Source organism: Miniopterus schreibersii, assembly GCF_964146895.1.
Source record: "Miniopterus schreibersii genome assembly, chromosome: 12".
Taxonomy (NCBI): Eukaryota; Metazoa; Chordata; class Mammalia; order Chiroptera; family Miniopteridae; genus Miniopterus; species Miniopterus schreibersii.
The window spans coordinates 70,618,696-70,630,525 of NC_138112.1; the positions used below are offsets into that span (position 1 = coordinate 70,618,696).

General features: G+C 54.4%; 2 protein-coding genes across 2 annotated transcripts; one reads left to right on the forward strand and one right to left on the reverse strand.

Annotated features, from left to right (window-relative positions):
• Positions 1–2,097: 2,097 nt before the first annotated feature.
• On the reverse strand, positions 2,098–3,886 carry GPR152 (G protein-coupled receptor 152; the record flags this gene model as incomplete). Its single annotated transcript, XM_081154249.1, has 2 exons — positions 2,563–3,886; positions 2,098–2,250 (listed from the first exon to the last, which is right to left on the reverse strand). The coding sequence occupies exons 1-2, from the start codon at positions 3,826–3,828 to the stop codon at positions 2,098–2,100; spliced, it is 1,419 nt and encodes a 472-aa protein (XP_081010375.1). The 5' UTR covers positions 3,829–3,886.
• Positions 3,887–5,822: 1,936 nt separating this feature from the next.
• On the forward strand, positions 5,823–8,585 carry CABP4 (calcium binding protein 4; the record flags this gene model as incomplete). Its single annotated transcript, XM_081153842.1, has 6 exons — positions 5,823–6,191; positions 6,593–6,623; positions 6,703–6,846; positions 7,354–7,463; positions 7,746–7,893; positions 7,997–8,585. 6 exons carry the CDS (start codon positions 5,823–5,825, stop codon positions 8,023–8,025), a joined length of 831 nt encoding a protein of 276 aa, XP_081009968.1. The 3' UTR covers positions 8,026–8,585.
• Positions 8,586–11,830: the final 3,245 nt, after the last annotated feature.

Genomic DNA, 11,830 nt, shown 5'->3' on the forward strand with positions numbered 1-11,830 from the left:
GCACTTTAAGGAGGTGAGGGAGTGTGATGGAAGGGATAATGCCTGGTGGGCAAGATGCTGCCATGTGGGCTCTGGCCCATGAGTAAGTGCTGGTGCCAGGCCTGGGTGATGCCTGGGGGTGCCCACTGGTATAATCAAATGAATGGCTAACAATTATTAAGCACTTATCCTGTGCCAGGAAAGGATCCAAGCACTTCATAGGAATTAACACTCCCAGGAAATGGGAACCATTATTATTATGATCCCAAATTTACAGATGAGGAAACTGAGTCCCATAGAGGCCAAGAGGCTTGCTGAAGATCAGACAGCTGCTGAGTGGTGAAGCCAGGATTCAAACAACCCCTGAGGGGCACCAGAAGCCATGCCCCTAAACCCACCCAGGTGTCTCCAAATGGAAGGCTGGCTGGGAAGACATCTAGCAGGTGCTCCATAAATACTTGCTGAATGAATGAACTCAACAAATTTGTGCCTGTCCAGAAATCTCTCTCCCACTGGCCTCAGTGCCTACAATTCCATCACTAGGAAATCCTATGGTTAGGCTGCTAGTGTCACCACCCCACAGCGAGCTTCCATTCCGGGCACAGTAAATGTTCGCAACAGCCAACCTTGCAAGGAGGATGTGATCACCCATTTTACAGAGAGCACGGAGCTGAAGAGCGAGCTAGGACCCAGGACCCAGATCTGACTGCACCACTCCAGACTGCTGCACAGCCTGCTGCCTTTTTAAAATGCAAGCATCCTGGGGAGGGTAGCACATTAAATGTCATTGTCATTTACATCTGTTGGTGAGGCCGTTGCTCAGCTGCTAAAGGTCACAATGCTGAGCTCATGGGAAAGGATGGGGGGGGGGTGTTGAGGAGGAAGAAGGAAGCATGGCTTTGGAACACTAGGGCCTGAGAGAAGGCTGAGTGGGGTGGGCTCAGAAGAGACTGATGGTGCGAAAGGGAAGTGGGGTGGAGGTCAGAAACTAACCTTCAGCACTTCCTAGTGTTTTGCAGTGTCAGCAGCTTGAGAGGGAAGAGGTCAGTTGACTCTGCCCCAGAGAGGTTGTGTGACCTCTGCTTGGACATGCTCTCATCTCTGCCCCTGGGCTGAGGGCATAGGAGGGGCTCCGATGGAGGCAGGCCCAGGGTACTCTGTACCTGCAACTCCCATCATCCTGGGCAAGTGGAAACTAGTTGAACCCTTAAATGGAGCAGACCTTGAAGTTCCCTGGAGCTGCCCAAGGCACAAAGGCAACCCCATGCTCTCTGAGGCTACCCGGATGTCTGCAGCCCAGAACTGGTCATGGGCACAGCTGATCGGGCCCCAAGCTCACAAGATCCCAGGTGCTCAGGCCAGGTGGTACCTCCTCCCATCCATCCCCCGCCCCTGCAGGGACATCTTTGGATGCCAGGGAAGGAAGGATATCTCTTCACTAAGCTCTTGCTAGGTGCCTCACACACTTTCTCACTTAATGCTCACAATGGCAGGTGAAACAGGAGCTCAGAGGGTGAGGCAGCCTGTTCAGAGTGACCCAGAGTCAAATTTGAATCCAGGACTGACAGCTCTGGCCTCTGTTCCTGGCATCTTGCTGAGAAAAGTCCTGCCCCGCCTCACAGCTCATGGGCTCCTGCTGGCTCCTGAATGCATCCCTCTTCTGAAGGGACTTCCTCCTTTGGCGTCCTTGTGCCCAGGTTATAAGGTGGGAGAGGAGGGAGGGAAGGACTGAAGGGAGTCAGATCAAGCCTGGGAAGTCCCCACTGCTGTCTTTCTCCTGCATCATCGAGACTAAACTGTCAGTGGGGCCTGGGAGTGTTAGAGGGCAGAGCCCAGCAGGACACCATTAGCTGTGATAGTTTGGAGGCTGTTGGGTCATTGTGTGGGTGAGGCAAGCATGAAAGAACTTGGTGGGACCCAGACAGGGACACGATGCTCACAACAAATGTCCGGGACTTTTGGCTGCTTCATTCTCACTTCCCCCAAGTCCTCCTGCAGGCCCAAGGGACTTGGTGGGGTTTTCCATGATGACTTCCTCCATGACACCCCTCCTCTCTGACTGACTGGTTCCTCCATCTCCCACTGGCTGCCCTGGCAAGCCTGGGCTTTCCTGGACCCTCACGTGGGTCCTGCACTGGGAGTCTCCTCTGGGGGGGCACTGCTGGGGCTTTCTCCCTCAAAGGCAGCAGGCATGGCTGGATTCTCAGGGGCCTCTGGGGTGGGCTCTTCATCACAGGGGCTGGGGACTGAGCTGGCAGCAGATCCAGGGGTCTGGGCCTCAGGGCTCGCATGTGGCTGGGCCACAGAATCCAACTGGGGCTGGGCCTCATGATCCACCTGTGGCTGGGCCGTGGAGTTCAGCTGAGGCTGGGCCATAGAATCTGACTCTGGCTGGGCAGTGGAGTTCAGTTGAGGCTGGGCCACAGAATCTGACTGTGGCTGGGCCATGGAGTTCAGTTGAGGCTTGGCCACAGAATCTGATGGTGGCTGGGCCGTGGAATTCAGTTGAGGCCGGGCCACAGAATCTGACTGTGGCTGGGCCGTGGAGTTTAGTTGAGGCTTGGCCACAGAATCTGATGGTGGCTGGGCCGTGGAATTCAGTTGAGGCTGGGCCACAGAATCTGACTGTGGCTGGGCCGTGGAGTTTAGTTGAGGCTGGGCCACAGAATCCACCTGTGGCTGGGCTGTGGGGTTCTCCTGTAGCTGGGCCACGGAATCCAACCGTGGCTGGGCCATGGGGTTCTCCTGTGGCTGGGCTGTGAGGTTTGCCTGGGGCTGGACCATGGGGTTCACCTGTGGTGAGGCCTCAGCAGTGGGTTCTGGCAGAGTCTGTGCCCCTGAGTCCACCTGGGTCTGCGGCTCGGCCGGCGTGAAGCTGCCTGGCCGCTCCTCACAGAGCGCGGCTGCGAAGGAGGAGAGCACGGAGCGCAGCAGGGCGCGGAGGTCGGCGCTGGCCAGGAGGCAGAGAAAAGGGCTGAGGCAGCTGTTGAGCAGGATCAGGTAGTCGGAGTAGACCAGCACCTCCCACAGCAGGTAGCCGGGGTAGATGTCCCACAGGAAGGCCAGGTACAGCAGCTGTGCCAGCTGGTAGGGCAGTCTCAGGACCACGTAGGCTGACAAAATGGTCTTGGCCACACGGGCAAAGCCGCGGCAGGCGGCGGGCCTGGGCTGCCGGCGGCAGCAGGTCCTGCAGGCTGCGGCCTGGGTGAGCACGTGGCAGACGAGCAGCAGCAGGAAAGGCAGGAAGCCCCCCAGGATCTCCAGCATGCGCAGCGGCAGCTCCTCGCTGTCCCAGAAGTCCAGGCAGATGACCAGGTCGTACCACCAGATGACGGCCTCAGGGAAGACCAGCCAGGGCACGCTGAAGAGCGTGGCCAGCACCCAGACCCCGGCGCAGACCCAGAGCGGCAGGCGGACCGGGCGGCGCCCCGGGTACCAGCGCGGGCAGAGCGCCAGCAGGCAGCGGTCCAGGCTGAGGGCCGCCAGCAGGAAGAGGCCGGAGGAATAGGACACGCCCCACAGGAAGTAGTAGAAGCGGCAGGCGGCCGTCCCCAGCGGCCAGTGCCCTCCCTGCTGGATCTCCATGATCTGGAAGGCTGCCGCCGCCAGGAACAAAAAGTCAGAGAGAGCCAGGCTGAGCAGCAGCAGGGCCAGCCGCGTGCCTGCTCCCTGGCGGGCCTGCGAGCCTGCCAGCCATGCCATGAGCGCGTTGGCCGGCAACCCCAGGAGCAGCAGCGCCACCAGGAAGACCGTGTCCCAGCCACCCTGGGGGTAGTAGTCCTCGTCATCAAGCTCCGTGCGGGGCCCGCGGCCAAAGACACCTAGGTTGGCTTCCATAGCAGTGTCCATCTGAAGTCCCCAGTGTACCGCTGGACAGAGTGGGCGCCTGGTAAACCAATGAAGGCATGGATGACTGGGTATGAGAAAGTGCTGTGCATCTCCAGGCAGTCACTGTCCCTTTCTGGGCACCATCATCACCTTTTGGGTAGTTACCCTATGCCAGGGACTTTAACAGATTACCTCACTTAGTCCTCATGCAACCCAGTCTGCAGGTGATGAGAGGACAGTTCAGAGGATCAGTGACCTGCCCAAGGTCAGAGTAGGAAGGCAGACACCAGGACTCAAACTCACACCTGACCATTCTGCTACTTGGAATCCCAGTGTGTCCAAGTAGACTAAACCAGAGGCTTTATAGCATATTTTTAGAGCTAGGGAATCTTTTCTTTAAGTAAACTTTATAGTGGAACTCCTATGAACTGAAAGGGAGTACTCAGATTAAAGGAAGGGAGAGTACCCTGAGGGCCCCAGGGAACACAGTTTGAGAACCACTTGGTCGGATCATTGCAGGCCCCTTTTTGTCTGGCATCCTGGGGTTCAAGTGTTTACGATTCCAAAAAGGGAGGGCTCGGGCCCCACGGGTACACAGGAATTCAAGGGTGACGGAGAGTCTGCAGGCAAGTAGGCCCCTCCCCTCATCGACTACAACTCGTGACCTCAGGGTGAGGCTTGCAGCTCAGGGCCCAGTGGCCTGGGGCCAGGAGGGCTGTCCTGGGAGCAACTTGAGCCTCTGTGTCATTCTCCAGCCCCACTGTGGCCCTCTCCCCATTTTCACAGCTCAGGCAGAGGTGGCCCCCATCTGTCCTCTGGGGTACTAAGCAGAGGAGGGGGCTCAGCAGTGTGATGAGGATGGGGGTGGCTGCTACCCCCACCTCCTTCTCTTGTGGAGTGAGGTTCCCTCTGAGGACAGAAAGCCCTGATGGCGGCATGGAGTCAGGGGATGAAGCAGACGCCACTGGAAGGCTGGATCCGGCCTATGGCCCATGGCTCCAGCCACTTGGCCTTTAGCCCAGTGGCCTCCCCACAACCACCCACCCAAGGCTCTTCCTCAGGCAGACCCCACTCCACAGGCTCCAGCCCCTACTGGATCGGAGCCCTGGCTTGGCTTACCTGTGAGGTAAGGCTGCCGGCTGGAAGGAGCAGGGCGTGCCTGGCTGCCCGGAGGTCCAGCCGTCTGCAGGGCCCCTCACCGGGGCCTGCTGCATGGCGCCCGGCGGCGCTGAGGCGGCCTGCATGAAACCCAAGCTGAGAGGACATCAATCATTCATGGGGCTGCTCACCGGGAAACCCTAACCCTGGCCCAGGACGGCCAAGTGACCAGCCAGGCCCCGCATCCTTGAAAATGCCAGATGGCTGAAACCTCCTCGCCCTGGCTGTCTCCAGCACAGGGCGGGCCCTGGGATCCCCCAGGGCCCACTTCATCTGACCTCACCCCCATGCCCCTAAATGCAGCATTAGAGGCCTCTCTTCCTCTCTTCACACACCCTCTGCTCCAGCCAAAATGTCACCCATGAGGGGGCCGCAGTGGGCAATTTGTCCTACATTGCCCACCTCTGGGCCTTTGCCCACACTCTTCCTCCTGCCTGAGATGCCTTCTCTTGTCCTCTTAGCTCTGTTCTGCCCATGTCATACAACAGGGCTGAGTCCTCCACTCTTCAGCAATATTGCCCCCATTTTATAGTTAAGGCAGCTGAGGCTTAGGCGAATTTGCTGGGTCTCCCAGCTCCTAAGTGGACAGAGTTGCGGTCTGATGCTTATTGCAGCCACCATGACCTGGACCCATTGTTGCTGAGAACAGTCCTCTTGACCCATCTGGTCCTGCTCTGGCCACATGGGGCAGAGAGGGCCCAGATTAGGGCCTGGGCTGCCTACCTCACTTAGCCTAATCCCCCTCAGGGCCTGATCCTGGGTCATCAGCTCTCAGGGGGTATAAGTAGCTTTATGGGTCCCCAGAGCCTAGGGTGCTTCCTCATGTTGCATCTCTGAGCCCTGTCGCCCGTCTCTACATGGCCACAGAGCAAGTGAGGGGGCATCATGGCCCAGCCCCCACCCACAGTCCCCAGAAGCCCCCTGTGGGGGTTGTGGCTCCCAGGAATGATGCTGAGGGACAACCCTTGACCAGGAGAAGCAAGAGGGAGAGGGGGCTCCGAGAGTCCTGGAAAGGTGCTGACAGCTCTGGGAAGCAGACCCCCATCCAGTGCCCCGAGGCTCCAGGGAGCAGCAAAAGCCCCTCTAGGGCAGGAGGACAGGAAGAACCAGCCCCTGCAGCCCCCAGGCTGGCCTCTCTTCGCCAGTCCCACAGGCATCGTCCTGCCCCCCAGAACGATGCTGCTCAGAAGACATATGGGCCCCTGCTCAACCGCATCTTCGGGAAGGTCAGGAGGGGCCTGGGCAAGGTTGGGGTACCTGGCACTGCGGGTGGGGACTTGTACCCTCAGGTTCAGCCTGTCCTGCCCCTAGAGCTCAGGCCTCCTGCCACATCTGCTCCTGACCCTGCAGCCTGGCTGTGGGGCAGGGTTTCTGGCATTTGAAGAAGTAGGTCTTGGGCTGGCCAGGGCAGTGGGCCGAGCTAGACCTCAAACCCAGGGTCCTATGAGAGCTCAGGGTCCCAGGAGCAGAGAGGGGGGGTGTCTCTTTTCTTGGAGCCCACAGGACTTCAGCTGCCTTCTCCTACCCTCGTGGGACTGGCCCTGCCCAGGCCAGTGTGGGCGGGGGTTGGCGGAGGATGGCCAGAATGCTGGCTGGCCTAGGAACATGCTGGGCTGTGCCCCTGCAGGACCGCGAGCTGGGCCCGGAAGAGCTGGATGGTGAGTGACCCTTGTTGGTGGCTGCGGGTGGGTGGTGTCCCTGAGCTTGGCTCCCAGGCCTGACGTCCCTCCCCTGCAGAGCTACAGGCCGCCTTCGAGGAGTTTGACACTGACGGTGACGGCTACATCAGCTACCGGGATCTGGGCGCCTGCATGAGGACCCTGGGCTACATGCCCACGGAGATGGAGCTCATCGAAGTCTCCCAGCACGTCAAGATGCGAAGTTAGTGCCTCACCCCACCGCCTGGGGCAGCCTAAGCGGGGCAGGGAGATGACGGTTTCCAGGACAGTTTGACTGGGACATTGGCCCCTTCAGAGGCAGGGACAGCAGGGGGCAAGGAAGGCACTGGGGATCCAAGAGAGGCCCTTGGGGCTCCATGGGGACTCGGGTTGAAGAAGCCTGCTTCTGCCCTGGCGTTGAAGCGCCTGCTGCTGGTACTGGCCACCTATCTCTCTCTCTCTCTCTCTCTGGCTCCTAAAAAGAGCCTCCCGTGGTTCAGTGAAGCCTGGTGTGACAGAATCCTGGCCATTCCTTGTGATTAAACGTGGGGACACTGCTTGGCAGACACTGAGTGTACTCCAAGCAGAAAGTGCAGCTCCTGCCTCCTACCCCCCCTGAAGGCATGGATGTTGGTCGTTCTTTCCTGGATGCAGAGCCAGGAGGGACAGGCCCCCAATGTCCCTCCCTGGGCCCCAGCCCTCCATTGTGACACTCTTCTTGGGTCCACAGTGGGTGGCCGTGTGGACTTCGAGGAATTTGTGGAGCTGATGGGCCCAAAGCTGAGGGAAGAGACTGCGCACATGGTGGGGGTGCGGGAGCTCCGCATTGCCTTCCGAGAGGTGCGGGGCGAGGTGCGGGGCGAGGCGTGCTGGGGCGGGCGGTGTGTGGGCGGCTGGACTGTACCCTTACTGGTCTCCCATTAGGCCTCTGGAGGCGGCACTGGGGCCAGGGAAGGGTTGGAGAGGGTGTGGCTCGCCCTAGCTGGGGGATCCACCCAGGGAGGCTTCCTGGAGCAGGACTGGGCGGGTTTGGACTCTGGAAGGTGAGGGTGTCCAAGCACAGCATGCGGTAAGGTGGAGAGGGCTTTGGGCGGGAGGGGCTGAGCCCTGCCGGAACCCTAGTTTGACAGGGACAGGGATGGACGAATCACAGTGGCAGAGCTGCGACAGGCAGCACCAGCTCTAATGGGGGAGCCGCTGGGGGATCCTGAGCTGGATGAGATGCTCCGAAATGTGGACCTCAACGGGGATGGCACCATAAATTTTGATGGTAAGTGTCCTTCCCAGACCCCCCCCCCCCGCGCCTCCAGCTCCCAGGCTGAGCCCAGCACCTCCCGGGCTCCCCGACCTGAGGGGCCCCTTCTCTCCTGCAGAGTTCGTGATGATGCTTTTCGCCCACTGAGGCCCAGACAGCACGGTTCGTGCTGCAGGCCCTTCCTGCGAGGCCCCACGACGGAAGAGCCCAGCAGCCCCCAGGCTGCTTCTGCCCCTGATAACACCTGGCTGGAGAGTTGGCTGGTCACCTGCCCACCCTCATCTTCACCTCCTTCCCACCCGAGGTTCCAGGAGAAAACCTACGCTCAACTGCCTGCCATTCCCCAGTGTGAGCAAGGTTTGACTCTCTCCAGCCCCTTGGGAAGTAGGGAGCTACCTGGCACTGGCAGCATTAAAAAATGGGGCAGTTTTGCCCTGGCAGGTGTGGCTCAGTTGTTTAGAGCATTGTCCCTTATATGAAAAGGTTGCAGGTTTGATTCCCAGAACATACCTAGGTTGTGGGTTTCCTCCCTGGTCGGGGCATGTGGGGAAGTTGACCAATGTTCTCTTTCACATTGATGTTTCTCTCTCTCTCCCTTCCCCTCTCTCTAAAATCAATAAGCATACTGAGGATTAAAAAATGGGACAGTTCTGGAGGAGGACTGAGAGCTGGACAGGACACTTCCCCTTACTTACATGTAGAAATGTAAAAAAAATAAAAATAAAAATGCTGAACTGGAAAGAGAAAAAGGGATGACCCTAAGTACCAAAGACAAAGAGAGAACTCCAAGCTGGGGGGTGGGAGGGAGCGGGCACTCCGGGGGGCTTCAGACCTGGAGCTTTGAGAGCCTGGGCTCAGACACCCAGGAGTGAGGAAAGACCTTAAGAGGCTGGGGAGCAAGACAGGACCCTGAGTACATTCAAGGGTCTCACAGGGGTACCCTGTACTTGAAAAGGGAACCAAAATATACTTCCACTGACCAGCCTGAGGAATTAGCAAGGGTACAAATGTCCAGGGCCTTGTGTGGAGAGTTACCCTAGAGAACCCAGAACTCGGGCCTGCACAGGAGTGTTGTCTGTGTCCATGGCGTGAAAAGCTGAAGAAATAGGAAAAAAACTGCTGAAAAGGGCACTCTTTCAACCCAGGGCACATAGGGCTTACCTAAAACACACACACACACACACACACACACACACACACACTGTCACTTCTGAAGATGAACGCCTGATAGAAAATTACAAGTCATGTAAGAAAACAAATCACCCTGAGGGAGACAAGGCAGATGCAACAGACAGGAGAACTGGCAGCCCAAAGTGTAAAGACTAGAACCATCTAAAAGAGACCATAAAGTAAATGCAAAAAATATTGAGGTAAAGAAGGAAGAGAGACCAATATGCAGTAACAGGGTAGTATTAAAATCGAATAGGGAGATTTAAAAGGATAACACAATGGAACTTCTGAAAAGAAACAATATAGCCGTTGGAATGGAAAAAAAAAAATCAATGAGTAAGTTAAATAGCAGGTTAGAAACAAGTTAAGAGAGGATTAATGAACTGGAAGCTATTACCTGAGAAGTCACCCATAAGGTAGCTCGAAGGATGAAAGGCTGGAAAACGTAAAGGGTAATTAAAAGTCACTAGGAGCCTCAGAAAGAGAAAATATCGGGAATGGACATGAGGCAATATTCGAAGAGATGACGGCTGTAACTTTTCCACAAAGACGAGTGCCCAGACTGAAGGAGCACATTGGAGCCAGAGAAGGAAAAGTAAAATTAAATGTATATCTAGGTGCATCCCTGTGAAACTGAAGAATACAAAAGGAAAGTCAAAGGGGTTCCCACCCACATGCTCTCATTGAAAGAAAGGATGGCTTTAGCAAGAAGGAAATTAAGTCCAGGATGCAGGCAGAGTATGTACTTAATAATAGTCAGGAAAGAAACCAGTAAACACATTGGTAGGCTTAAAGAAGCATTTACCCCTAAAAAATTTTTTTAATTTGAGGGATTTTAAAAACAAGGAGGGACCAAAATAATTGACAAAAACGAAATAGAAGGTGGGAAGAGGGGATGCTTTAGACATGCTGAAATGTTTTCCCTGGAGGATAGATTAATCGATTAACTTCAGATGCTTTTAACCATTTAAGGGCAGCCATCAATGTAATATAAATAGAGACAGAGTGTTCCATTCAGAGGAAGAGGGTAAGGGAGAAAGCGAAGAGCTCTTGATTAAGCCAGTAGAAGGCTGGGAAAGAGGGAAAAGAAAAACAAAGCCCACAGAAAACATTAAAACAGAAAGTAGAAATAATCCTTAAAAGACAAAATTACAATAAATATAAAAGATTAAGTTTTTCAGTTAAAACTATAAGCCTCAGTTACAAAAGAAAGTATTAATATTAGGTTGCGTTTCCTGTGAGTGACAGAGACCCAAAATAGCAATGTCTTAAACTGGATAGAAGCTTACTTCCCCCACAGGAAGTCTTAGGCTAAATCCAGCTGTACGGTCTTCAGGGACTGGGGCTCCTTCGGCTGGCTGCTCGGCCATTTGTAGGGTGTGCCCACGTTTGTTTTTCAGGTGGCAGGATGGAAGCAGGAACAAAAGTGAAAGGAGGCAAAGAGCATGAACCATATAATTATACCCCATTAGGCAGGGCTCCTTTCCTGGTACACCTACATGCAAAGGGTGCTGGGAAATGCAATCCTTGTTTTGGGGGCTCATGTGCCCAGCAAAAACCAGATGTTCTATAACTACAAGGGCAAAGGACAGATATAAAAGGGCAGATATCAGATTCTTCCCCACAACCGAGTACAGGATATGAGAGAAACGTTTAAAGCATCGTGACTACTGAAAGGCTGAACATGATGACTTGGCAAAAAGATTTACTAGGAGAAAATTAACCAAAAGAAAGTCCAGGATGTCAGGCAAAAACCATTAGGGACAGAGCCACGATTCACCAAGGAAATCTAATGTTCCTCATGTATGCAACTGTTAACGTGCTTTCCAACTAAAAATAAATTCTATTTAGAGTTTAGATATTCATTATTCCCTGAGGATAATGAATATCGGTGTCGCCGTCAATCCAACTTGGCTGACATAAATTAACCAGCAAAAAACAAGCACATTGGCTACATTAAAACTTAAAACCTTCCTATTCGGTGTTCCGTCAAAGGGTTCATACAGCTCAAGGGTGGCGAACGTTTTCTGTAAAGGGCTGGAGAGTAAAGACTGAGGCTCTGAGGACCACGTGGTGTGTGCTGCAGCTGCTCACTCCGCTGCTGTAGTTCGTGTCGCCAGGCAGCCGGAGTCAACACATGGGTGCGGCTGTATTGGAACTTTAATAATTAATTACACTTGATTTATTGACACTGAAGTTTGAATTTTATAACTTCTATGTGTCACAAAATCTTATTATTCTTTGACTTTTTCCAACCTTTACAAACATGTGAGAACCCCTTAGCATGGGGGCTCTACTGGGCCTGTGGACTACAGCTTGCCAACTCCTGATAGTCTTGTAATAGGGAGGAGCACCACTTCTGGGATAACTTTGCTAAGATTGCGGAATAACAAAAGGTTATGAGCATGGTGTTGCTCACTTTCAATGAATGGTTTTTGTGATTTTTCTTTTTTCCTATGTTCTAATTATATTTATTGAAATGTAATTTTATGTCTGATTTATCTGGTAATACAAACTATGGGCTTGATTCTGTATGTCTTTGTTTTTTATTTCACTTTTTTAGTTTTATCTTTGAGTATTGGTTCATGACAAAATTAGAAATTAAAACCAGTTTTCATTTCAGCTAGTCTGAGAACCAGAGATTTAGGAGTTCCTGCATCCCAGTGGTGCTCCCAAAAGTGCCTTGACTAGGGGCGGAAGGTTGGAAGTCTGGGTGGGCCAGGAGAGCAGGAGTGAGAGCAGGGGTCTGTGTGTTGTTTTTTCAACAAAGTCACAGAAATCC